Here is a 27794-nt window from a genome sequence, read left to right as displayed (position 1 = left end):
AAGGGTGTAAATACTAAATTATTATACTCAACGAAAATAATCCATACTTTTGTATATATTTTAATACAACATTTATCATATTAATCAAATTATTAGTAAAAATCGTCTTTTTTCATCGAAGTTAGAAAATTTTAATAAAATTTCATCGATTCAATAGGGTATATCCTTCTAATTCTCCCTACCTTACCCCATCTCTCCCTATCTCTCCCCTCTATTCTATTTTATCGATTCTATCGACTCTATATTGTATTGCGACTTCGTTTCTAAGTAATTTAATTATTAAATATTAATTCCGCTACCTTATAGCGTATTTTATCGGATTATTTACCCTCTAAACCAACCGCCCTCTCTTTCGCTTTTTCTATTAATACGAGGTCCGCCGCTATAAGAATATTCTTACCCAACGTATACTTTAAAATAAAATTATAGAGACCAATGACCGTATATATAAATAAGACCTACTTCGGTAGAATATATTTGGGCAGGGTAATACAAATAATATATTAGCGCCGCTTTAAGTATTTAAAGACCTATTTAACGACTATACGTATATAGGCGTAATATAGATTATATAATTCTTTAATAGTCTTTAAAAGTATATCCGCATTTTTCTAATCTTCGAAATAATATTTAATAATTAGAAAAAGTACGATAATTCCCTAGCAAATACCAAACCCTATATTTACAACGTAATATCGGTTACTAAAGATACGAAATAACTGGCTAAAGGTATAAATTGCGAGAAACGCGTCGTTAATCGAACCTTCTATACCAGTTAGAACGTAATAAAAGGAATAATCGAAACTGATAGCGGCGAAAATATTCTAAATAATAACACCCTTATAATTACGCTAATAAAATTAATAATCCTTCTTAATATAGGCCGCGATATAAGTTCTATTAATAGCGCTAATATAATTATTAAAAACATTCAATTTAAAATCGAACTTAATAATAGAATTAAGGAAATTATTATTTAATAATCGAATAAATATTTAATAAAACTTTATTAAGCGGGGTAAAAAATCGTTAACAATTAAAAATATAGAATTCTAATTAATTTTAAAGAAGTATATAATAATTTTCTAAGCGGCTCCGTAAACTATTATATAGAATATAACCATAACTTTCTAGTCAATAATATAATATCTATTATATTCTAAATTAATATTATTACGTAACTAAATAACTAAAATACTAAATACTTCTTTATTCATTCGAAAAAATCTTTAAATTAACGGTTTAAATTATATGATAGGGTACGTATAACCTTTCGTATTACTAGCGGTCTAGAATCGTCGCTATAAACGGGAGTAGGGTCTTTTTGAAGGATAATACGAAATATAGAAGTAATAATAAAGGTAAAGGCTATACAATTAACTCTACTCGAATCTATATCGACGTTATTAAATTGAATAGAATAACTAATTTATATAGTATTTATAGTATTACACTATTTATAACATCAAAATCCCCAAATTAAACTACCCCGCACCATAGTAGAGCCGCATTTTACTAAATTATCTACACTTTAATAGCTATACCTTTTATTTAAATATAAAAACGCACTTTTTACAAAAGTTCTAGCGACAGTAGAATATAAGGATTTTAATACTATGAACGTTGTAGAGTCTAAGCATCTATTCCTTATTAGGAAGGTATAAATGCCTACATTAGTCGGTACCTTATTGACTAGGGTGAATAGCGTTATAAAAGCTTGGCTATACCTACCTAATGCCAGATCTGGGCTAGCGAGTGAGAAAAAAATAAAATACCCATATCAAAACCCTAACTTTGGCGGTCTGAAACGCTGCTCAGAGGGCACTCCATTAGGGCCCTAGGTCCTTAAACTTTTGTTTCTTTGTGGGCCAAACATCAACCTTTCCAGTTTCTTTCGTTCTCCGTCCTGAATGCCAACACTGCCCTGAAAGCCTAGAGGTACATACCTTGGCCCACAGGCTCGGTCACCCACATTCCGACTTACCCTTGCCAGGCAGCCAGATGGTGTCTTCATGTGGGATGGGAGCTCATTGCCCTCGAAGAACGCTTCAGAAGCGGGAGCCGAACGGACAAGTTCTTTCTTCTGTATAGGGGGTCACGGGAGGATGGAAAGACCGAAGGGACGAAGAAATATTCTCTCACATTGACTTATACATGGCCATGCATTGTGTGTTCCTTTAAGCAAGTGTCGATCCGGATCGCGGGGGGGGTGGGGGGGGGGGGGACACACAGTACATAATCTAGGGGGAGGGGAAATACATTGGAGGAATGAAGGTGACCATTGCAGTCCCATCCTGCTATCATGAGTATCTGAAGAAGGTATCGGGAGCTGTTTCATCGTTCGGGCTTTTCACCCGGACATCCTCTTTCCCCGACGTTGTTTTGCCTCGTCTGCTTAACCTTGTGTTGTGCCATGGAACTCCATAACCCATCCGCTCCCCGTACTAGCCAAAACTTGTTGCCTTGAACGGATGTCATAGTAATTCGAAAGAAGTTCAATCTGACCAACCGATGATTGAAAAAAGAGCTTGTTGGTCCTAGCAGGTCGATCAACCGCTTCGCTGCCGATACTGATGATGATGATGCTGATGCAGTGAACTTTTTAGTCTCATGGGTGCCTGACGCCTGGCTAACCTGGTGTAATTTCCCGACGGGAAGTTTCTGTCCTTGTAAGGCTGACCAACAACGATGACGGCGCCGACAAAAGTTTTGTTGCCTCGGATAGTCTTGCCCTTACCCATGCTTTTATCCAGTCTGGTCCAGTGATGCACACAACGCAAATCAAATCAAATCTGGGATCTGATTTGATTTATTTGCAAGATTTTGAGGTCGGATTTGCTTTGTTTACAGTGATATTTGATTTGCTTTGTTTAGATTTGACCCGGAATATCGTTTTTCCGGTACATATTATTCTTCCAGTGCCTATATCCAATTGTACAATACCATCTCTAGCATCTAGGAACGCCAAATTTACTACCAATTCTTACACAGAGCGATACGCTCGATAATAGAATATAACAAATGATATCTACGTTAACCGACCACCAGTTTAATCTTACTAAATACTCTCTCCACCTCTAAAGATATCGTAAGTATAGTTAGTATATTGAGGGCTATAAGGGATAATTTAAGGAATTTATTTTATTATTTTAATTCTAACTACTATAGTACTAGGTAGATAATATATTCTAGTAGTAAATTTTTCTCTATAATACGTATAGAAAGGTACGAATTTATTTCACCGACGTAATAATTAACTTTATTGCTAGAGAAATTAAAAAAGACGTTTTTAAATATATATTTCCGATAGCGCGCTTCTTTTTCTATATAAATTCGAGCCGGAGATTAGAGTGGTTATTATTATTTAGATTATAATATTGGTCGATGAAGATCTATTTGAAAGTTTCGAAGAGATTAGCTCCCTTAGCCGTATTATAGTAAGAATAGAGGGCTCGCTTACATTTAGTAAAGTATAATAGTATAGCTAATTAATATAGTTAGTAATCTTCTAATAACCCTATATATTTTTCTAATTTAGTTATCGTGAAATAAATACTATTATAAATAAATAAATCCCCGTTAAAATTAAAATTTATTCGAGAGACTTCGTTTTATACTAGATGAAGGTAGGGTTAATTCTATAAAGGTTTTTTAAAACGAAGTAAGTTAATTTTATAATTATAAAACCGGACAGGTATATAGTAGGTTTGATATAATTGCTGAAAAATAAAATTAACAGCTTCGTTAATTTAAAAATTAATAAATTCGACGAGTAGGGGGTAGCGAAGTAGGATATCCGAATTATTATTGAAAAGTTCGACTTCGAAACGGGTATAATATATAGAGCGTTACCTTTTAAATTCTTTGATTAATTTCTTTAATTTGAGAAGAATATTATTGAAATTGGGTTACTTGCCCTCAAACCGCTTTATAAACTCATTAAATTTTAAAAGAATAGAGTTAACAGTATTTAATATAGCCTAATTATTTATTATTAATTTATTTAATTACTTCTCCTTCAATTAATTACTATATATTAAATACTAATAATTTAGGACCGGTTTTAAGTAAATAGCGCGCTCGATTTAAAACAGGCTAGGGTGCATATGCCTAGTAAGCCAAACCTACAAAAAATAGGACGATATTCTACTTGCTAGGCAGAACTCGTAATGCACACTATAAGGCCAATGTCAACCTGTGACACGATTATATTGTACTAAAAATTCTAATGAATCGAATTATCCTAAAGGAGGGTAAGATTCTTTTTATTATTATTAATATAAAAATCTCCAAATTCTATAATTTACTCCGGGATTATATCGTTAACCGTTAAATTACAAAGGCTTTTTCGTTTTTAAAGGGATCAACGGATAAAGATAATTATATTGTAGAGTTTGTTAAAGGTATTACGCTTCCTTTAATAATTTAATAATATTACTTCCTTTTTTTCAGGATAGCGGGGTCGAATTTGTAATTAATTAAATTAAATATATTACCCTCAAGGAAAGCTTTCGCTACGAAATTAAAAATATAATTAAAATAATGTATATGACAATCTTTTACTATTATTTTATTTCTCGCCTTGTCTCCGATATTAAGAATATATTTAACTACTTTATTATTCGAATCTATATTATTAATCTAGAAGAACCCCAATTTATAGTAAATATTATATTCGTCGATTATATTATTAATAATAGTACTTAATAAATCTGACCGTTAGCAGTTATTTTAGTATAGGATTATTTAGATTAACTAATATTTTCACTGCTATAGTAACCTTTAATGTAAGGTATTTTAATTAAGCGAATTTTTAAAGTTTTAATTGTATCTATATAGTGCGCGATAACTGTAAAAATTATATATTTATTCGGTAAAATTTGAAGATCGAAAGAAAAATAAATTCTCTATAGAATTTTAATAAATTCGTCTCGTACTTTAAACTTTTCTTTATTAAAATTATCCTCTAATTATCTCCCTATCGTTATTCGACTATCTAGTAAAATAAAAATAGTAATTAAAGGGTTTAATAATCGAAGTAAGTTGCAAAATTCTAAATTTTCGACGATAGTAAATCCTATATTGGATAAAACAATAAAATCGATAAATACGTTTTTAATACTATCGCCAGTAACCTTCGTAATAATTTAAAATATTTAAAATCTCTTATACGAAGCGTATATATTAATACTCTAATATCTCTTTATAGTTCGTTTAAGCCTCTTATTAAGCTATTTTTTTTAAGTAAGAATATATAATATATTAATTCTAAATAATTAAATGTTAATGAAGTTACTTTCAAATCGTATAATTTACTATATATATTATATACGAATTACTTCGAATCCGTCTTATTAAGATTATTATCTTTCAATTATAATAACCCCGTATTATAATTATTTATTTACGATTTATTAGTCCGTTTAATATATATTTATAAGTACAATATATATTTTTAATATTTATATTCTACGTACAGCTATATTAATTATAATTAGCGAATAAATTTATTAGGGTCGACCTTTTTCAAGTCAGCAATACGTATTTTTAGCGGTCGTGGGATAGAGCGCCCGAACGGATTATAGGGTTTAATAAATGCGTTAAACGACTACTAGGGAAATTTTAGTACTTTACTAAGTAATAAAAATAATAAAGTTATATTAGCATCGGTTAGTGCGATAGTACAATTTAATTAGTTAAGCTAGGATATAGTAAATAGTAGTTTAGTATATATTACTATTAGAATTAATTTAATAAATTGAGGTATTAACAATCTAATTAATAGGGGAGGCAATAAGAGGTAAGAGGAGGAAAGGAGACGCCCAAAAATACTAAAATCCTATATTAAAAGTACTAAAAATCACTATAATCCCTCGTTTCCCGGCCAAAATACGATAGTTTTCTCATTAATGCGCCTACATTTATACCCGACCGTCTGTAGTAAAAGTCACACTACACACATCGGAAAGGTATATTGCTGTAAAAATCTCATGGCTATGATGAAACAAATATGCAAAGCTAACAAAGCAAATCTGCACCCAGATTTGAATTGATTTGACTAATTTTTTACACAGATTTGATTTGTCACGCTGGGGGTAGATTTGCTTTGCTTTATTAGCATTTGATTTGTGTGAATCACTGGTCTGGTCCGGTTGACGACCAACACGGTTCGGATACTAATGATCCCGGCCTCTCTCCAGGGATACTTACCAGGCTCGCCGGAGAAGAAATCCCCTCAGGTCTCCGGACCGTTTTGTTTCCTGGGCTGTGATATATGCCAATACGGTGGTGCTAGTTCATGCTCACTGCTGGTTTGGACGAAATTCCTCCAGCTCCGTCAGCTTCGCAGCCATGACTGGAGTGATGCCATGTGTTCAAGCTTGCAAGCTTGGCATCAAGTCCGGCGTCCGGGATCGGTGTGTGTTGTCGTCTTTGGTGTCTTCATCACCGCCGGCGTTGTCGTCGTGGCCATCGGCGGAGCAGATACCTAGCCATCTTGAACTAGCGCCCGGTCCGATGTGAGGTGTGTGCTGTTCAAGAACAACGAGGACCACGATGCCCTGTCCCGGTTTTTGGTGGTGCTGAGTAAGGTCCGAGCACTTGCACCGTTCAAGTACTGTAGGTACTTTGCGCATAATACACACCGCTGAAAATTTCACCACCTTCATGCCAGCATTCCCGTCACCCGGGTTGAAAAGCGTTGATGCGATGTGCAGTAGTATCGTGTGATTTTTGGGAAGCCTGGGGTTGTACCATGAAATGAAAATCTCCACAAAGCTCACCGCCAACAGACACAAGACAACGGTCACGGACACGGAGTGCTAAGCGAAAGAACAAACTTTCGTGAACCAGCCCTACGAGGGAGGCAGGTATAAGGCCAGCCAATGGAAAGAAAGCAATAGCCCTAATGTGGAACCGGTGCTGCGACATCCATCCGAGGTACGTACCGTGGTCTGCGTGGAATCCAACGGGCATCCCGAGAGTCGGCCGAAAAAAAAAAACGCAGTTGTACTGTAAGTATGTATGTTGCATGAAACGTTTCGTAGGACATTTATCTTACCAAACGGTTGTTATAACATCGTTACGTCGAAAAGAGGTTTTCAGCTGTAACTTTCACCGTTACAGAGGCCCACGACTGGTCCCCGTAATGGAGCCCGCAGAAAGGAAACTCCAACTACACTATCATAAAAATGAAGCGATCCAGACGAGACAACCCTTTTAGGGCTACAACCAGGCAGTGCTTGGAAAGCTGACGACAACAATTCGTACGGAAGAATAGGACCTTGTTTTCGCTAAAGCGAGAAGTTCACGCAAGAGGATTTTCCACCAATTGTTCTCCTATCGCGGGCTTCACTCTGGGCTCGCGCCTAGCCAGGCTTGAAACATTGATCTTCACTAATGTGGACCGGTGCGCATTCCTTCATCCATTACCATCAGCGTTATCCTCATCACCGGGCAGCACGTTTACTAGATGCTCATACCGGTACTGACCAGAATACCACTGCTCCATGAAGATAGGAGGACGGCCTTCAGTGTCCGGCCGATGGAGAAGACGGACCGTTTGACGGTTGACGCAGATGGAGGAGCTTGTTGTTTCATATCAAATCCCGTTTGCAATTCTCCTTTCCTCAGTCCATCAACAGCTTCAGCTTCTTTCCTCTATTTCAATTCCGAGGCAAATGTGGGCATCACCTATCTACGCGTCCGTAACTCTGACAAGGGGAACAAGAAACCGGTGAAACAGGAATCAGGAAGATGAGATGAGACGAAAGCAGACGGTGATGGTGTGGGAGAAGATGGCAGGATGGCATGGTTCTCTCGTGGTGCTTTCCATGAATCCATCTCCAATATTAAATAACCGTTGACCTTCACGCCCATCCCCGGCTTAACAACCCGGAAGGAGCTACAGCTCCCGATCGAGTGACCAAGCCGAGTGGAGCTGGGATGCGGCTCTATCCATAGGCTCGGGAGGGAGCAAAAAGAAGGAAAGCATGGCGTTTCTCCGGTCTCCTTTCAACCGTGACCCCTTTTTTTTGCAAACGCAAAAGAGGGCTGACGAATCATTCAGGGGTTCATCCACGTGCACGACACGAGGCAATTTGCCTGGGCTGGTTCTGAATGGTGTTGTCAGTCAGGGGTCCAATGCCCCATGAATGGACCACACAATTTCCAAACATTGAACTCCAACCCCCAGCTGCCGCCAGGCACTCCTCAGACACTTCTCTGTGACACCACCATCACCAGTCCACCACCACGCGGTTACGTCTGCATCACGACCGGCCGCCTTGCTAGGCACCATCCAACCACCAGCCCAGCCGCAGCCAAGGTCTTATAACCACTACCGGTCCGATTGCCACCCTACCACTATATATCTCGGCACTTTACTGCCTTGGCCTTGGCCTGGCGGCAGCCGGTTGACCCTGCCATGCTGAACACAGCCACACTTGACCACCTGAAGTTGACGACGATGAAGGTCGTCATCTTCTCGGGTTTTGTGGTTGCATTGCAAGACGGGCTGTATAAAGCTTACGCAGCGGACGAGATTTTTCTTGGAATATCTTTGCCACTACCAGGCATCACTTGCAGTTTACGCAGTAGAGGTTCGGCTTCCTTGCCCTGATTGTTACCGCAGAGAGATCACCTTTTCTCCATACTGTTTTCAGTAGGGAATGGCACGATGCGCTCCCGTCCATGCATGGTGATGTTACAGTACTGAATTAGACCTGATGGCTAAGCGAAAGAAGGTGAAGCAATCCGGAGTTGATTCTCCCTGAACGTTTCTCGGCAAGTTCAAATTGTATTCGGCGTATACTATGTAGGTCATTGGCTTAAGTAGGTTGGTGGGGGTTGAGTTGCAGCGCTGGGGAGCAGGTAAATGAGCCAAGCAATTCCTCGCTAGCGAGCTGTGAGGATATCGAGAAAATTGGAGGGGATGAATGGTGAAAAATGAAGCAAAAAAGGAGGAGTACCCCTACCAAAGAAGTGCTAAGGAGACGAAGACGGGATCCTGTTTTTCAGCCTCATGTTGATGCACGGCACTATTCCCGCGATGTCAGCTAAGCAAGGACGCGATCACAAGTCATCCCAGATTCATGCAGAGATGCCATGCTTCTCTTGCGGCACGGCTTCCCGCCTTGGAAGACATTGAGTATAAAGACGGAAAGGGTTTCATGCATCGACTGGATACGAGCGAGCTGTTGCTGCTGCCCCCGGAGGTAAGCGTCGAGATGTTTCTCGCTCATGGGGAAATGAATCGGGGGGCCAAAGAGGCGGTCTGTAAAGAATACCTACACTACCTACAACTAGCTAGTAGGCCAAGCTTGGTACGCGATCTTTCAGCTTTTGCGCGAAGGCCAGTCACGCGATGCACCCCTATAGGGTCGCGAAGGTTGCCAACAAGCCATTTCCCGAGAGACAAGATCGTCATTGTCGATCTAGCTTTTGTCGAACGCGAGATCCAGCCGACTCAGATGGTGTTCTGTAGGCGAGCTTTTAGGGCGCTCGCTCGGGGACCTTATTTTTTTTTGGGAGCCCGGTGGCATTCGTTCCGAATCCCGATGGTCGGACGGTGCTCCGGTTGACAATGACCAATGAACACTTCCAGATTGCTTCATAGCAAGATCTGATGCTGTAATCCGAGCGTAAAACATTCGTAATAGGAAAAGAATAAGTTTAAGATCACAAGTTCGTCTCGTCTTGAGATGAACACGTGGTAGGCCTCTTGGGATGGAGATAATTCCGTCCGAATTGCGCATTCATTCCGCAGTAAGATGTGTTTTCCGGGATTGAGATTTCAATCCATGTCGGTAGCCCTATGATCCCTATCAATTTCCTTACGTACCGCTAACTGTAAGGCTGATGTTTGGTGGGTCACCGGAAATGAGAGTGACGTTAGCGAGTAATTACACCGTTTGTTCGAGGCGTACGGTGGCCCTGTAATCGTCCACGGTATACGTGTACATGTACCGACGGTATGTTTTTCGTGTAAACCTTACGTAACCCACAGGGGCCGGCCGGTATTTCTTGTCTAGGAAGGTCATGTTATGCATTTCTTCTATGGAAATCGCCCTGTAAGGCAAGGGGGAAAAGGTAGGAGGCCACTCTCCACAGAGCCATGTTTTGGGCTTTTATTTCCATCGAGACAAAGGAGGGCGGCATCGGATAGCGGGACGGGGGTGGTGGGAGTTCTGCCAAGCCGTCTCACAGTGCAGCATTCTTTGTTTCTGTCTTGGTGGTTCCCCGTCGTACGATGTAGAGGTGCCCGGGCCCGGCAGCGGCGGCGGTCAGAGGCACGGAGCAACCTCCGAAACTAACTAAAATTCCCATTCCCGTAGGAGTCCACCACGCATCCGGCAAGAATATTGTTTCTGTCAATACTATGATCCTGTTATCGATCGTAATGAGCAGTTTTAACCGAAGTGTACCTTAGCTGATCTTTTGCGCAGACTATACTGCGTATCTCCTACAACTGCTAGCGCAACAGCGCAAATGAACCCCGCAAAGTTGAGGTCGCCGACTTGAACCAGGAGCATCCCGGTGGGCAATGCCCCTTGGGGATGTCGGCATATTGTTGAGAAAGGAAAGGATCGCTCGATGCACTAACATCTTGCTCCTTTGAATCTCCTCAGAGGCAATAATGAGCAACCTCAAGGATCTAGGTAAGTAATAAGGGGAAGGGCGTGCTCGATAGCTTCAAACCACTAGACTCCGTCAAGGAAAGCGTAGAAAACGGAAAGGAACGGAATGCCATACTTCGATTGGCTGGCCGCATATAGTTCGGCAGTTGATGTGGCACGTACCGCAAGAGCCGGTACCTGAGGATAGGACTCCGGGGTACGATGCCAGCGAGGATGATGGTGGTAATCTTCGACCAAGTCATCGTCTCCGTTTCGCCTTACTAGGAAGGTGACATTGTGTTAGACGGAGCAAAGCAGCGCATATCGAGGTGGTAGTCAACGGCGGTTAACTGGCGTCATTGGTTCACTCCTCACGAGAAAGCGACTCGCTTTTGGCCTCGACGGAGCGCGCTTGTTGGGACCGGAGAGATTTGAATCACGGCAGGATAGTAATTTCGAGCTACACAATGGCCGAGGTTCCAAGGCTGATGGTCGGGGTTACCACCGTAAGATTCGCCGTCGAGATTGTCGAGGTCGGCTAAAACTGCGATGGCCTTACGAAGAAGTAAATTCCGTGACGAGCGAATTAATAGCGCACACCATTACATTTCCTACTACATTGACGAGCCTCTGATGTCGAGAGAAAGCCGGAAATAGATAGGTATAGGCAGCAAAACTCAACTTCAGTATGATGAAAATGTAACATAGGGCGCGGAAGGTGACACCTTGGGTCTCATCTACTAGCGTCTGCAAAGGACTTTGCTGCCGCTTCCAACTGTGAAGTACGTTGTTTTGTGCGCATCGAGGACTTTTAGATGGTGCCAGACATCTTGATCACTTTGCGTTCTTCAGCTCGTGGTTGCATCTGGTTTTTTTGGATCAGTGCAAAAAACTGGAGCATGCAACAAGAACAACTTTTTGAACGTAGCATTGCCGTGGTGGCTTGTTTGTTGCATGGCCTCGACCAACCTCAGAAGGGCAATGAAGAAGTGTTCCTGGTTGGACATGCGAATGAGTGTGGTACAAGCTGCTGAAAAAGTCAACACAAACTTCAACGGGGAACCCCGCCTTCCTCAGAGAAAGGCCTCGCTTCAAGATGCCCAGGAGTACCAGGGCACGCATTGCGCCTTTTCCGATTCTCGGGAATATGGACATGGAATAGCCGAGCGAATCGTTTGGATATCCAGACCTCCAATGTGAGTATCTAGTGTATGTCGTGACCAGAAACACCAACGGCCGAGGTTGAGATGGATGGCACACCTTATAGGGCTGAGACCCGAAAGTCAGCATAATATGTAGCTAGGATCCGAGTACAGAAAGCACCATGGATCCGTCATACAAGGACTGGGTTCAAGGAGAACTTGTTAGATGGTTATTATGTATCACGCCTTGAAGAAGCACACAAGATCAACGTTCCTTGATGTTGAGGAAAAAATAAAGAGGCCTCCCACCTCAGTGTTCCGGAGGTTGGGTAGGCTGGTAGGGCGGATAAAAACAGTTATACGGGTATAAGATCGGCCGGTAATAGGTAGAGGGCAGGTGCCTATGCAATATGCTTGGTCAGCGAACCCTTAAAAGCCTTGGAAAGATTGTTCTTTTCTTGTGAAAAAACCGCATCATAACATGAGCCCTGTAAAACCTGCGACTGGCCGACTGCCATCTGCCTTACAGGGGCATATCGTGACGTTGGCGGGAAAGGCTGCGCCCCAAAAAGCCTAAAAAGGGGGTCCAAGCAAGCAAGCAAGCCAGCCAGCCCGGTAAGGCTGGACGTTGTGGTATCAAACTTGACTCCCGTCATTTCCACCTTTGACTCAAGACGGCCACTTGTCGGGATTCTTCATGCAAAGTGCCTCCAGTACCGACCTGCATACATACCTCTATCGTGTATGGATCTTGTCATAGGTATTTACACACCGGAAATAAGGACACACCATAACTGCGTGCTAGCAGGTACCGACGATCCCGAACACTCCGCTCTACGCCCGATAGTCGGTCGAGTCGGTGCACCGGCTACGGATATGGAGGAGGACGGTAGTCGGTACGGTAAAGCGTTGGTCAGCATGTTATCCACACAGGCAGAAAGGCTGTTGATTCCGCACAAAGATCGGCCGAAAGGGGGGCCACCAAGCGTCCACGACTCACTGAGGAGTGAGCGAGGCTTTGATGATTTGTGATATGTGGATTCCACTCGGCAAAGACCAGCCCTGCCAGCCTTCCTAGATCGGCCGGCTATGTCGGTGAACAACAAGCAAGCAGCTCTGAAACTGTTCGGGGACTGCTCATCAAATCACACTGTTCGCTTTCCATTTCTCCGGTGCTGGTATGCTGATCATCTTTAGCCCTATCCCATGTGACCGTGCACGATGAGACACAAAATGTGGATTATGAACCCATTTCATGTCTTGCGGCCGGCGAAGCGAGATGGATGGCGGTGGCAGAAGCGATCTTTGACAAAGATTTGGAGTTTGAGTTTGTCGTCGTCATCCGAGGAGGAAAATTTAACCGGGAAAGCTGGTCGGCCGCCTCCAGTTGCAAGTTGCAGAAGGTGATGCACGTTATTAAGCAGAAATTAACAGACGCAGCGGAGAGTTCCGTGTACAAAACGGTCAAGGCTGCCCGTTGAGATGGGTTACCGGTTTACCACTAAAGTACAAAAGCATTACACGTACAGTATGCATACTTTCAAGGAAAAAGAAAACCGTAAACGTACTGTCAACCGCCCAAGCGACAGCGCTTCATCGAGAAGAAGGATCGCTTAGGAAGATGATTGGATCAACGACAGCCCTAACAGCAATGATTCTTCCATCGATATTCACGACATTTCCTACTGTCGATCACTGAGGCTTAGAAACCATGGACGTGAAAAAGGGATCGGAATCTTTTCCGTTCCCCTAACAGATCCGATACACAAGATGATTGGCTTTACAGAACAGTACGGCCAACCGTAGACGTATCAGGGGTCAAGAGAACCACCCAGTAGGGCAAGCCGTACTTTGTACGTAAAATGTGTATTCCGTACAACGGGATGTAAGTAACACTGTCCGAGCCTTTCAGGGCGTGCGGGATCCGGGCCATTTATGGAACTAGCGAGTGCAAAGTGGAGCAGGTGCGAGCGAACCGAAAGAAAAAGGCGCGGAAAGGGAGTGCTTGGATGCCACGCTGGAAAAGCGCTAATAGATGGAAACCCTGTAATGTTGCGTTCGATACTCCTGTCCAGGGCTGAAAGCTGCAGACAGAGCCGGCTGGGGTTTGCACTTTGCGGAAGAATGCGTGGGAATGCCCGTGTCAAGGATGCGCAGATACACCTCTGCAGTCTGCATCTCCTTACCTTGCGTTTACGTGCGGGGGACTCATGATGATTCAGGTTCAGACACAGTTCTTGACACAAAGTCATCCCACACTCTTGCCGACTTGTTTTTGAGGTTCCGCTTTCTTACCACCTTCCCTTTTCCCCTCGCTTCGACCTTTTGTCCTGGCTAAGGTAAGGTATCATCATGCTTAACTGTCTGCCACCTCACGCACGACAAAGCTTGACCTTGAATCTTCGACAGGATCGATTACTTGTACGTACTTGGCGGTCTCCTCACCGTCCCAAGCAGTCGGGTAACGCGGCTTCCTGTAAGGTAACGGGCCATTGTACTTTTGGCTTTACCATGTCCACCGAGAGAATCCACACTTGTACTTGCCGATTCCGCTGTCTACTCCGTCAGCGAGTTATTACACGTAAATACCTGCCTTACCCTAGTGCATTCCGGATAATACTGCGCAATACGCTCAAGTATTCGACCCTTGGCTCCCCTGGCCCTAGCAGGCTACTACGGTCCCAGGGGCAAGGCCGACTGACCAACCAGAAGCAACTGCCAGCAACGGCGACTGGAACCGTCCCAAGAGGTATCCACAGCTTCTTCGTAATCCGACTCCTCTCTCTTTATGGCCTCTTCCACCAGAAACTCGTCTCCGCCAAATCTTTTTCTATGGGCTGAGCCCCCCCAATCCACTTGAATCCTCCCGTCGCCAGTCCTCCCGCTCCAGAGTTCAGTCATCCATCGCCTCAGCCAGACCACCGCTCTGTGTCTCCAGCTTGAGGTAAGGTGCAGTTGCTCACAGATTCAAGCGCGCATTACCTGTCAACTGTACCTCACGCATTCGGACTTGTCTGTTGCTTGCTGTTGTCTTGCCGCCGCCGCCAACCCTACAGTCCGTCTACCTCTACAGACATCACAAGCTCTACAACCTCAATCGTCGACCATTCAGGACCACGCAACCGCCAAACGAGGTACCTGTCGTGCTTGGCATTACGGATCCGACGACGACTGTCCCCAGGGACCACAACCTCGCCAACCACCCGGACCATAACCACCTACTATATATCACCCTGTTAGCTACACCCACCGGCCGTCTCTTCGAGGTGGAGTTGGTCTTTCTAGTCTGTTTTGTCATCCTTAATCCTCTCTTCCCCCCGAAGGCGATTCTTCCTGCAATCTACCGTACCTAGTGTACTTGTCGGGGAACCCAATCGCCCGCTACGCATCCGTTCAACACCAGCTGCATCGGCAACACCGATCCAATTCCAACGCCTCTTTCTTGGCCAACACTTGTCATTGTACCGCGCCTGTCTGGTCCAGGGCTGAGACTTTCGATTCGCGAAACGTCACATTTGTTTATACGGCTTGGTTTCCGCATTACAGCCGCATCTGCAGTTGCCTTGCTTTCTCGCCTGGCCTTAGCTCCGAGCTGGCTCGTATATAGTGGTGGCAACGACGCGGCTGTATCGCCCCGTCCTTCAGCTTCCCGGTTGCGGCATCAGCAGTTCCTGTGCATAGTTGCGCGATCGCAACGTATCCTCCGCCATTTGCCATGGCAGCACGGGCAGTACCAATGCAGACGCAGCCCCGTTATACCAGCGCCGCGAGGGATTTTGACGATGGGCCCCTTCCTTCTATATCAAGCCGCGATGGTGGCTTCCGGGACCACTTTGCGAGTCGTCCCTTTGGTATCCCATTGAACGATAATCTCTCACCTTCGACCGCTTCGAACCCTATGGCGATCCACGGCTCAGACGGGAACGGGATAAATGCGCCTCCTCCGCTACCTCCTCCTCGCCTTGCTCCCGTCGAGGGCCCCGTCGATCCGAATGTTCAGCACTACAGAGACTCCGAGTTCATGCGCAATGACGGTCCCAATAGCCTTGAGAGCGAATCATTCAAGTTTGAACGGCGAGCGTTTCCGAACAAGCGCGAAAGTTCCCATGATGAGGGCTATCAGAGTTTTGATAGTGTCAGGTACTGCGATCCCTTTGGTTCTCTATGATCGTCGCTTACCATTGCCTCGAAACTAACTTGTCTGTGACTTTCCTAGATCATCGCAGTTCCCGTCTTCCTTCGGCCTCCACGCCATGAAAGGGTTTCGTCCCAGTACCGAAGCGATCGATGAGACAATGTTGAGGAGGTTAAATAAGAGCGGAGGATTCAGCAACTCGTTGAATGACGCGCACAGCTCCCGTCCAAGCCACGCCAGTCTTCCCCAGCTTTCTCTCCCACATCGATCAAAGGCAGGCTTCTTCACATCGGGGTTTGCCTCGTCGCCCACTGCGGCATCTCCACTTCCCAGCCCGTTCTCTCAAACAAGCCAACCAAGTCCCGCTACTGTCGGGTTTCGTCCCAGTGATGGGTTTGACAAGAACGGTTTCAATCGTGCTCAGCCGCCGAGAGCCCGCAGGACGAAGAGCACGTTGATGATGGATGACGGTTTTCTGAATAATGAGGACGACGAGGACAATGACTTTGCAATGGAGGAGACGACACGCATGCGGACTCTGAAGATCGAAGATCCGTGGAGGGAAAGGCATAGGGAGAATGAAAGAGAAACGGAGAGCGGGTCTTGGCAGCGAGGAAACAAGACCGGACCATCCCACTATTCGCCATCGCAGTTGTATCATGCGGGGAGGGACGTAGGCGGAGAAAGAAGCTACTATCAATCGGGTCAGAAGCGTCCGGCCTCGCCCACGCCCATCGATAGATGTAGTGATACATCAGGCTTGAATAGGGGATCGCCTACCCCTAGGCTGACTGTCGTTTCACAAGGGTCTGTCTCTAGCTTGTCGGCTGCTAGTCGCAGCGGAAGTTATATTGGCAATCTGACTGCTAGCAGCATGACAAGTAACAGTTCGCTTGGCCGTCTGTCTCCGAATGGTGTATCTCCCGGTGGGGTGTCTCCGACGGACGGGATGGGTGGTGGGAGCCCGTATGCCACACCCATCAGCCTCACCGCTTCACCAAGATCGTCGATCAGCCGGGCAGGTGCGGCACAGTCGCCACACCCTAGGATATCGGGTGACTATACGCAAAGATCGGTTGAGCAGTCCAATAGGACGCTAGGGATTCCCAGGAAACTTGCCGAGATTCCTAAAAATGCTAGCAATATCGTGGCGGCTAAGCTTAAGGGCCCATACATGTGCGAATGCTGCCCGAAAAAGCCCAAGAAGTTCGACACCGAAGAGGACTTGAAGTAGGTCTTGCAATATTTTCCATCCTTCAACACGTGTCACTAACCTAGACACTTTCAACCAGGCTACACGAAGCAGAGAAACAGTACGGGTGCTCGTTTTGTGGGAACAGGTTCAAGAACAAGAACGAGGCGGAACGCCATCAAAACTCGCTGCACGTCCGTCGCCACAGCTGGTCATGCTCAGCGCTTCAGACTTACGATCGTGCATTCCACGATAGCAGCACGAGGCCGGGCGAGGCCGATACGTGTGGTTATTGTGGTGAAGAATTTGCCCGTACAGGACGCAATGCCGCCGGCATCTTTGCTAGCGAGCAAGATTGGGAGGACCGTATCCGGCATTTACAGGACGTGCACAAGTTCCGCGAGTGCAATGCCAGCAAGAAGTTCTTCCGGGCAGACCACTTCCGGCAACACCTCAAACACAGCCATGCCGGCACGAGTGGGAAGTGGACCAACATGCTGGAAAACGCTTGCATGATGGACGAAGGACCAGCGGTCCCTCGATGAAGCGGTCAGGCGGGAAGGCGCAATGCTTGATTTTGGATATAAGGAAGTGGGTCTTGTTATGTGGAGGGGTGGTGGTTGTGGTGATGTGACATGTTGGTCAGCTCAGATATCGACATCTAGAGCGGTATCGGTTCAAGATCATGCGGCACAATGGGCCGCGGAAGAAAGGACGTCATCTAATTGGAGCATTTACGATTTTGAGGATTTTGTCGGAGTTTGGGTGTGGAGTTTTCAGCTGTATGGTTGCGGCGTTGCGTGCGGGAACAGCTTTGAAAGCGCGGGCCAAAGTTGACACATCGTCTTTGGTGTCATCGTGGTCAGGAGCAGCCATAGATGTATTGGAATGGAAGAGTTGAAAGCGGCGGCTGAATAGCAGTCTGAGAGAATTGTGGTAGCCAAAAAAAGCGATTATGTCAAGAATCATTCGAGGAACAATGCACTCGGTCTGGAATGACTATGGACTCTGGAAATGCTCTTTCAGACGGTTGGGTACATTGTCTGCTTCTATTTGTTGTTGTGAGCGGAATGTGTGAGACGACTTGCATGTCTTTTCAGCCCTACAAGGAAGCGGGCGCCGTTAAATTACCCCACTGCCACAGCCCTACCAAAATGTCTGTGATCGATTTGAAATTGGGGGGTTGGTTGGTCGGTTGGTTCATTCGTGCAGGGCAGTCGCTTTTGTTTGTTCTTTGGGTAGGCCATGCTTCCAGCCGTCCGTCCTCTGACACCCAGGGTTTCTGTTTGTCACAATTGTGTCAACAATCCAAGGTATCCGCATGATGGTACTGTACAACTGCCTGGGCATGGAACGCCTGTATCGGACATTGAATGACCAAGGGTGGCAGTAAGTAAACAGTCGAACGGTATTGGATGCATGAAACGGTCATGGTGGTGAATGTTTACAGCTTTGTATCTTTCCGACATTTGTGACATGTGGCGGGTATCATAGTCTGGTGTAAGATACGTACTTTCCATACGTATTTCCGGAGACGAAAGTTACACAGAGCAATACGTACGGCTGGTGTACTTACGGTACATCGTTCCAAGACTTCATGTAACGGTACGTACTCCGTATCCGCGGTTACCCTTACCATTTTGGGCATCCCGCGGCGATGAGGGGCAACAAACAATGTTTTCGAAATTTACTGTTGCACGACAGATGATTGACGAGCAAACTCGTCGTCTTGCGATAGCTTCGGAAAGTTCACCTCTATATCCTTCAGCGTCGCCAGATCAAACCGATCCTCAAAGCGAGTCAATATCAAGTGCACTCCAAGGACACCGGTCGCAATGGCGCTACGACTAAACCGCATCAACGGGCGCGAAGATCTCTTCGTAGGAGGGTAAGTCGTCCACACATACACATCTCTGTCGGCCTCCCCGTCCATCCCTCCCGCCGCGCAAAAAGGTTACGATGCTTCTATTTTTTCTCAAGAAGTGGAATGAGAACTGACACAGCTTTTTCCGAAACAGCATCTTCAGCGTCAACCGCGCCCGACTAATCGAAGAAAGCAAGATCACGCATATCCTCTCCGTCATCAACAACACCCTCCCCGCCGACCCCGCGTTCCGCAACGTTCAACATCTCAGCATCGACATTGACGATGTGGAGGAGGCCGATATTCTCGTTCATTTCCCCAAGATGGTCCGCTTCATCGAGCGCGGACTGTACGGCGACGAAGTAGCTTCGATAACCCTCGGAGGGAATAATGCGCCCCCGACCACGAACGCGAGCGCAAAGATCGACGACGAAACAGCAGCGGACGCCGATGCTATAACCGCCGCGTCACCCACCACGACCACCACCGAAACATCACAACACCACCAAGAACACCAACAACAACAACAAAACCCCGGCGCAGTCCTAGTCCACTGCGCCATGGGCAAATCCCGCTCCGTCTCCGCCATCGTTGCCTACCTCCTCTGGAAACACCCGCACCGCTTCGGGCGATCCGACCCTTCCACGCCCGCGCGCCGCGCCGTCACGCAGGCCGTCAACTGGGTGCGGCAGACGCGTCCGATCGCCGAGCCCAATGACGGGTTTATGTCCCAATTAGAGCTGTGGTGGACCATGGGGTGCCCTACCGAAAGTGACGACGCGGTCGAGAACCACCCTGCCTACCAGAGGTGGCTGTACAAGCGCGAGGTGGAGGACGCGACGAGGATTGGAAGGGTGCCGGATTGGATTCGGTTTGAGGATGAGGAGGCTGCTAAGCTTGCCGAGAATAATAAGGAGGGGGCCGATGGGGGTGCGGTGCTAAGTCTAAGATGCAAAAAGTGTCGGCGCACACTGGCGACGAAGCCGTTTATTGTTCCCCACCAGGGCAAGGGGAATAGCGAAAAAAGGGACTGCGGCCATTACTTCGTCGAAGCGCTGTCGTGGATGCGCCCGACGCTGGAGCAGGGCGAGCTGGAGGGCAGACTAACGTGTCCGAACCAAAAGTGTCTGGCGTCCGTGGGGAGGTACACGTGGCAGGGGTTTAGGTGTAGCTGTGGCGACTGGATCGCGCCGGCGTTCTCGCTGCAGAAGAGCAAAGTGGACGAGGCGACGGCGGCGCCGCATCCGGGTGGTAGGGGGCCTGGTGGTGCGGACATGGCGGCGAGGATGGCGGCGTTGGGGATTAGGATGCCTCCTGGTGCTGGGGCGGCCGGAAGGGTACCCCTGGGTGGTCAGGGGCCGAAGGAGAACCTCTGAACCACGGTGGTTCAGTTCGGTCTAGAGGTCCATCCATGGCTATGCTATGCTATGCTATGCTATGCTGTGGTGATAATGCCATCCATCGATTCTGGCTTGCTGAACCGCGATCAGAGCAGATCTCTTTGGAGCCCTTTGGGGCAGAAGCAAGCCCAGGACCATTCAATCCCCCGTCCTTCCTGACGGCCGTTTATAGGAAGTATCCACCCATGGAACCTTTTGGTTTGCTGTTGTGGCCTCGCGGCTCATCCATCTTGGGACATTCCCTACCTACCTACGTTCAGAGGCAAACACCCCGGAATATATCCAAGTGCGGTCCGCAGCTGCAAGTCCCGTCTGTTGAGGGAATGGGGATATCACCCCGGACATCCAAGTGTGGGCCGTACGTAAACACTGCGTTATACCTGAATCAGCCTGGTGATTGTGCTGTCCCCTTAGACTAGCTCTCTATGCCTTGGGATTCCTCAGGCTCGTGGCCAGGGGTGTGGAACAAGACGGAGCCACCCGCCAAGTGATATTGAGGTTGGGGGGGAAGGTTGTTCGTTGAAAGAAGGTTCATGGCAGCAGGCGGCGAAGTTCAGCAGGAGCGTAAGATGCCACCTACTACTATAGTAGCTACCTTAGGTAGGCGCTTTGATGCTCAGTTTCAAGTGCCCTCTAGAGACATGTTCAAATTTGGTAATGGTTCCTCCTCCCTTGCTTAGGCTCGGATTGTTGAAGGCAGTCACACGACTTGGTGGTTTGGGAGGGGCTGTGGGTCGACAATCCTTCTAACACGGGAACTGTCCTCAGATAAAGGTGTCTGCTGGCTTTCTGCTTAGATATATAGTGTTTTGAAGCCAATGTTCGAACCAAAATATCCCTGGTCACGATACGATAGACGCATGGTGTCTGTTATTGGAGTTCAGGCTGAGTTTGGCAGGCAGGATCCTGAAGTGCAGACGACCATCAAGGTTCCCACCGCCCGCGGCCCTGAACTCGATGTTGAAGTGCTGAAGCTCCAGTAGCACCTTCCCCAGTAAACGCACTGTCCTCAGTGGGCTGAGTGCAACCGTGCACCACCCCGGCAGAACTCCATGCATTCCCGTCACTGTATTTTACTGTACGAACCCCTACCAGCGTCCCGGCAGGCTCCGTTTTCAGGGATTTAACCTTTCAGATCTGACGGGGGCCCCACTTACACGAGTACCTCTTTTGCTGCACGCCTGCTGCACCAACAACATTCCACAACAACATCCAGGACATCAACATCACAAAGCCAACACACAACACGCGCCTCTGTTGCCCAGCCAGTCAGGGTTATTCGAAATGGCTACCGACTTCTCGTCGGATGATTCCGACCATCAAGATCATCACTCTGACCAAGAGGAACACAAGTCTGACGCGAGCAATGACAGCGAGTCCGGGTCCGACTCCGGCTCTGATTCGGGATCTAACTCGGATGCCTCTTCGGACTCAGACGACTCCAGCGATGAGGTATCTTCTTCAGAAGTTTTGACACGTAACAGTAGGGGTATTCAGCTTCTGGCGTCGATGCTCGACCTCGAAGCAAGTGAGTCCCACTCAAGCGAGGATGAAGATGACGACGAGGAGCACGATGACGACGACCTTGCCGAACACATCCATGAATATCCGAACTCTCGCCAAGCCAGGCGCAACGATCATCAATCTTTCCCCAAGTTCGGCCTCTTGCCTTATGAACTTCGCCAGCGCATCTGGGAGATGTTCTGCCCCGATCTGACGGCAAAGTCACGCGTCTATGAGTTCCGCATCATCCCTCCCCCAGGAGACCAAGAAGAACTACCATGTGACATCTGGGAAAGCCATATTCTTGAGCAGCAAACTGCTCCCGTCCGTGTCATGTTGGCTGTTCATCAGGAAAGCCGTGAGCACGTGCTCAAAAAATTTCCCGATGTCCTCACTTTCCGCGATGGCCAAAGTAATATTCGTTGGAATTGCAAGAACGACGTCGTAGTTCTAGGCGGCAGAGCCTCTCCCCCCTTTCATCCAATACCAGGCTTTTCGGACCAGATCCGGAACTTGGCGCTCGATGTCGATCTTGCCCGCCACATCGATATCCGCTGGACCCCGGAGCGGCTTGAATATGAACAGGTGTTGCACAACTTATGCCCTCGGTTGAGGAGGGCGTTTTGCATTATTGACGATTCCGATTGTCCGGCGAGGTTTTTGCGCTGGTGCGCGAACACAGACGATTACCATTATTTTGTGCGGACCGAAGAGGAGGAGCCGGGCGTCGGAGAGGATGCTGAGTACATGTATTGCTGGCGCAAACCCTCCAAGACCCGCGAGTTCACTATCGACAACAGCATTCCCGGAACTCTAGGCGAACAAGTTTGGCGATCGCTGCTATGCACCCAAAATGGACTCGACGACACAGAAAACATATTTCAGCCCCTCATACGCTTTTCTTTCGAAACTGGCCTTCGGCGCTTTGAGAAGCTCGTCAAAGAACAAAACAATAACACCGACTGGAATTTCTCCGATAATGAGTCAGACGACGAGCATGATGATGAGGAGCCGGATGAATACGAAAGCTCAGGAATCGATGATTCGGAGATCAGCGAGGATGAGGACGGGGGGTCAGAAAGCGAAAATGATCTTGTCGTCGTGGCAGATGACAGCGACCAAGAGGAAGAAGATTCGAGCGATGAAGAAGGAGGACCAACCCATGCAGGACATTCAAATGATAGCCGTGATGGCCCGATCGAAATCCTTGACGACTCCGATGACGAGTCTGATTCTGCGAACAACACCCATCAACACCATCGCCTTGGTCCAAGCGGCGCTGCTCGCTTCTCCAGCATAGAGCCGTCGGATTCCTCGACGATGGATGAAGAGTCATCCTCACCACACCGAGCTGGACCCTCTCGCTCTGCCGGCTCTGGTAGGAAACGAGTCTTGGAGTCAGATTCGGAAGAGGAGGAGGAGCATGATGAACCGCCCAGGAAAGCAGCGCGTATTAGCAAAGAGAGTCGCCGCCGTGCCCGCGCTACTGTCGTACTTTCAGATGACGAGGACGAGGATGCGGAGGACAGAAACAACCAGATGGATTACGAGTCGAACGCAGACCAAAGAGAGAGCTCCACAGGAGGTGACAGTCCTGAACACCCCGTGGTCATCTCGGATGACGATGACGATGACGATGAAGAAGAAGAGGTGACGAGGCGGCGAATCAAGCGGAAAGCCATGCATCGATACAAAGTTGTGTCAGACGATGAGGAAGAGGAGGAGGAGGAGGCACCAGTGCCCAAGAAAATCAGATCTCGTCGGGGACTGCGGCCCCCAGCTTCCGACACAGATGATGACGATGACGAGGATGCAGAAAGCGAATCCTCCACGAGCGGTAGCGACGACTCCTCGGAAGCAGAAGACGATGACGAAGCCCCCGCCAGGCCTCTGACTCTCGCGGAGAAGCTGGAACTCCATCGTCGAAATAATACTATCCCGGACTCGGATGACGATGGCGACGACGATGACGATGGCGACGACGATGATGAGGAGGAAGGAGGGGATGTCAGCGGGGATGATTACGATGCGCGGAACTATGCGGATTTCCAGGATGACGAAGAGGGCAATGAGATATCGGATGAAGATGAGGAGGATGGAGATGAAGGTGAAGGCGGCCTCATTATGGATATGGCGGACGAGGAGGAGGAGGATGAAGAAGATGATGAGTATTAGTTCGTACTTGATCCAGGGTTTACCGCGAGGTGCTGTGTTGATGTTCGCCATCTCCACAGCTTTAAGTCATTTAACGTGACTACATAATATGTCGAGAGATACATCAATTCAATGATTTTGACCTGCGATGGATGTTTATTCGTTCCAGCCTTCGAGCCCTGGTGCGCAACTTTAGGTCGGTCAGTGACGACCAGCAAAGTCTTCGAGTGCCAGATGAAGACGATGCTCCTCGGGCAGTTTGTCAAGATACGGAAGGTGTAAGGCGGGACTCTCACGCTCACACATAAAAGAGGAAAGAGCTAGAGAAGTTTAATGAATCTTTTAGTGAGAACCCCATTTCATCCTCTGAATTCTGCCTATTTTGCACCTTCCACTTCTTAATGATGGAAATTGGAAAATTAACATCATGATCTCACAGTTCGATGCATCGCTCTTTCCTCCACCCTCTTCACTTGTGCTGTTTTCGGGTCTGTTCTTGCTTTCTGCAACCTTTACGCTTAGGGGCCCTCTTGGCTTGGCTTCCCTCGCAACTTCTTCGTTCCACCCTTCATTTTCTTTTTTCCCTTTTTTTTCCTCGTTTCGTGGATCTGAGAGCTACTTAGGTTTGTGGTGCTATACGGGGAGGAGGGGGGTGCAGCTTCCGGTCAATTGACCGTCCGTTACTTATTTTACGAACGGGAATTGGATTGTTTACGATTAATAAACGTTCGTTCTTTCCAACGTCTCGGAACCTGCTACATGACAGGTGACGGTCAATTGACAGTAAATTGCTTTCGGACGTTTAATTTTCGAACGTTTCCCATAACCATACAGCCATCTGATCTGACTGGATTTAGATTGTAAGAGCCGCCTTGAACGTCCGGGGGTCTCGATCTGTCAATTGACCGGAAGCTGCACCCCTCTCCTCCCCGTACGGTGTGCCATCCGAAGTGCCACGGCCTGAGCTCGGAACCGGGGCCGGAGACTGATATGGCGCAAGGCGCGTTGGGGTGGTTTGAGGGTCTCACATAAGGTACGTTAAGGACGGTTGGTGAAAGTTCAGGACTCCAGGAGACTCAGGAGGTCAAAGGTCGAATGTGAACGAAATTAAGACAGTCTCTTTCTTACCTACGTAAGTCCCAATACCTATGAAATGAAGTGAACTCCCTGTGATGTATATACCGTATCTCCTTCCCCTCCAGCCCAAGGTCCAATCCTTTTCTCCCCCATTATTAGTGTTTAAAATCTCCCATCTTGCCAGAATTTAATCCCAGTTCGCGCAAATCCACATCCCTATCATGCACCTGAACCTTAACCTCCTGCGTCTGCAAAATCCCCATTCCTCGAGGGACATTGGTATGTGGATGTGGATGTCCATGTCCGTCCTGCTCCCGCTCCCGCTCCCGCTCCTGCTTCTTGCTCTTGCTCTGGGTCCGTTCAACACCAACCTCAAAGACACCCCTAAGTAGTCCCGTATAGCTGCTAACGCTCGAGTTGTTTGACCGATTATCAGCCGTGGCCACCGTCGTGGATGTGGGTGCGTACCCGGAGGAGGTCACTTGGACGGTTGTCATTGATGGCCGTGGCTGGAGTGTCACTGGCCCTGGGGTATTAACCGCACCAGCACCGGCCCCAGAGCCAGAACCAGAATCATGGCTTGCTTCAGTGTGTTTTTCTAGCCGAATTATGTGGTGCTGCTGATGGTGCTGCTGCAACTGATGCCCGTGGGTGTTTTCTTCGTGCCTCCGATGCGTGATGATGACGACTTCGCGGGCTAACACGCGGAATTGTGGGATGGAGGCTGCGCAGATGGTTGTGGCTACTTCGGCGGCGCCCCAGATGATGAGTCTGTACCCGTGGTCTAAATATTCAGGAGACGTATATGAGTATCAAGTGTAGAAGTTATGGCAGAAGGGGAGAGGGGGTTATTTGACGGGGACTGTGTGGTTTAAGGCGAAGAGCCACTAACAAGAGAAGTCACGACTCATCATCTCCGGAATCTTGGAGCATTTGATGAACGCTGTGCATGCTGCACTGCCGGGAGAGACACTGCGGTTAGATTTGGAACTGGCATGGGGGGGGGAGTTGTGAGTTCGCTTACAAGAGACCCATGCTCATGGCAATACCGATTCCAATCTTCTCCTTTCGTTGCATGTGCAGGCTCCATATCAGACACCAGGGCAAGATTGCAAGCACAACGTCCATTAGACCTGAGTATACTGCACAAAAGGGATCAGCATAACGGAGCCGAGAATATCTGGCCGTCTGTCAGGGGTCTTGATACTCACTTCCAGCGAACATCATAGAAGAAACCGTGAATTTCTTGCTCAAGCAGTATGTTTTGTCTTCTAAATTCCCATTGTCGTCAACTCCACATTGTACCCATACCGCTACCACGTTGAAGATTATGAACGAGTTCATGGTTGCAATGATGATCAAGACCAGTGCCCTAACCTTTGCTCTGTCCCGTATAAGGCGTAAAACAGTCAGGCCAAATGAAGTCTTGCTCCAGACAGCACCCAGCATCATTGCCGTGGTGGAGAGGCGCGTGAGAGTATTGATATGCTTGAGGTGGTCGTGCTTTATGTTGTCCCTGTGTTTCCCGAAGCCAAGACGAATGTTGATGGTGTTGACAATGGCATCGAGTATGAGGCAAAGCTACGTATCATGGAAAAGAGGTTAGAGAGGTCAGTGGGTAACAAGACCTCCAAAAGTGTTCCAGGCATTGAGGATGCAAGTGTAGGGGCACGTAGGTAGCTTACCCAGGCGACAACGAGAACATGATCGTCCCACCACAAAGATGTTTTCCGCAGAAACTTGCTGTAAATGCGGAGGCCAAAGAACAAAGCCGACACGCAGACCAGCAACCAGTCGGCAATGATGATTTCCGGTCCTACAGATACCGTGGGACCGCCTGCGTTGCTCTCTGACCGGCCGAATCGAAAATTTTGCCTCTCAAAGATAGGCATCGTGTGGTGGGAGGTATTTGGGAGTGCCATAATGGGATATTTTGACTAAGGCCTAAGACAGCGCTTTAGAAAGTGTGCTAGATTGGGGAGTCGGTACTGGTGCCTTGCCCAATTACTAGACTAAGAGTTGAATCTCGAGTGATAAACAGGGCATGGCTCATTGGCACGGGGCCCTATTGAGGATAATCTGTGTCTCACAAGGAATCTTGCACACAATGCCAGTGGCCAGGAGGAGAAATGCTGGGTCATGGTATCACGAATGTGCGAAGGACTACCCTCCGTCTGGACTGATGGTGAAAGTTTGCTTGCTTTTCGTTTGAAGCATAGTTCCTTGGTAGTATGAGAACTGCTTGGCAAGCATGGCCACTGATAACCAAATTGGCCAAGGGGTTGTCCTCTAGGCCAACAATACCCCGTGGGAGTCTCGGACAGCCATCATGACAGTGTGCCTATGATAATCCGAGGGGGATGGATTCCCGGGCATGACATTCCCCGTTACTCGGAGTTGTTTCCGCTGAGCTTTTTCGTCTGCTATCGTCGGATAGATGCGTAGGAGGAAGTGGGACTTATAAGCGTGGCCAGCACGTGAAGCCATGGGTTCGGAGGTGATCAACGCGGAGTGCAGATCTTGATCTGCCTATTCTCGACGGCCACGGCCCACGGCCTGTGACACGCGAACGCCCACTCCCACTCGAGAGCAGCGTGTATAGATCGGGCTTATCATCGTCTTTGGAAATCGGTTGTGCCAAGGAGGATATTAGACTGTTTGCTGTATGGTTGAAATTGGTACGCCGAAGCGTCAGGTGTTTGGCAATTCAT

General features: G+C 47.5%; 4 protein-coding genes across 4 annotated transcripts; 3 read left to right on the top strand and 1 right to left on the bottom strand.

Moving 5' to 3' along the window:
- The first annotated feature begins 15852 nt into the window (after window positions 1-15852).
- On the top strand, window positions 15853-18078 carry B0H65DRAFT_462602 (uncharacterized protein). Its single transcript, XM_062826654.1, has 3 exons — window positions 15853-15874; window positions 15938-17123; window positions 17186-18078. The coding sequence occupies exons 2-3, from the start codon at window positions 16012-16014 to the stop codon at window positions 17628-17630; spliced, it is 1557 nt and encodes a 518-aa protein (XP_062683262.1). The 5' UTR covers window positions 15853-15874; window positions 15938-16011; the 3' UTR covers window positions 17631-18078.
- A 705-nt stretch (window positions 18079-18783) lies between these two features.
- Window positions 18784-20802, top strand: B0H65DRAFT_462601 (protein-tyrosine phosphatase-like protein). The gene is made up of 2 exons (XM_062826653.1): window positions 18784-18973; window positions 19104-20802. Exons 1-2 carry the CDS (start codon window positions 18921-18923, stop codon window positions 20323-20325), a joined length of 1275 nt encoding a protein of 424 aa, XP_062683261.1. The 5' UTR covers window positions 18784-18920; the 3' UTR covers window positions 20326-20802.
- A 732-nt stretch (window positions 20803-21534) lies between these two features.
- B0H65DRAFT_462598 (uncharacterized protein) lies at window positions 21535-24155 on the top strand. The gene has a single exon (XM_062826651.1). It carries the CDS (start codon window positions 21634-21636, stop codon window positions 24025-24027), a length of 2394 nt encoding a protein of 797 aa, XP_062683260.1. The 5' UTR covers window positions 21535-21633; the 3' UTR covers window positions 24028-24155.
- Window positions 24156-25238: 1083 nt separating this feature from the next.
- B0H65DRAFT_424083 (uncharacterized protein) lies at window positions 25239-26975 on the bottom strand (the record flags this gene model as incomplete). The annotated part of the gene is made up of 4 exons (XM_062824496.1): window positions 25239-25854; window positions 26108-26225; window positions 26295-26664; window positions 26769-26975. 4 exons carry the CDS (start codon window positions 26973-26975, stop codon window positions 25239-25241), a joined length of 1311 nt encoding a protein of 436 aa, XP_062683259.1.
- Between the last annotated feature and the right edge of the window lie 819 nt (window positions 26976-27794).

The sequence above is a fragment of the Neurospora tetraspora genome, assembly GCF_033439725.1.
Source record: "Neurospora tetraspora strain CBS 560.94 chromosome Unknown B0H65scaffold_3, whole genome shotgun sequence".
NCBI lineage: Eukaryota > Fungi > Ascomycota > Sordariomycetes > Sordariales > Sordariaceae > Neurospora > Neurospora tetraspora.
This window is presented reverse-complemented; position numbering and strand designations above follow the sequence as displayed.

Bases quoted from the DNA above. Each gene is read 5' to 3' on its own strand.
- B0H65DRAFT_462602 (XM_062826654.1), top strand. From the start codon at position 16,012: ATGAAAGGGTTTCGTCCCAGTACCGAAGCGATCGATGAGACAATGTTG. The intron at 17,124-17,185 runs GTAGGTCTTGCA...ACTTTCAACCAG, and splicing joins GACACCGAAGAGGACTTGAA to GCTACACGAAGCAGAGAAAC.
- B0H65DRAFT_462601 (XM_062826653.1), top strand. From the start codon at position 18,921: ATGGCGCTACGACTAAACCGCATCAACGGGCGCGAAGATCTCTTCGTA. The intron at 18,974-19,103 runs GTAAGTCGTCCA...TTTCCGAAACAG, and splicing joins GAAGATCTCTTCGTAGGAGG to CATCTTCAGCGTCAACCGCG.
- B0H65DRAFT_462598 (XM_062826651.1), top strand. From the start codon at position 21,634: ATGGCTACCGACTTCTCGTCGGATGATTCCGACCATCAAGATCATCAC.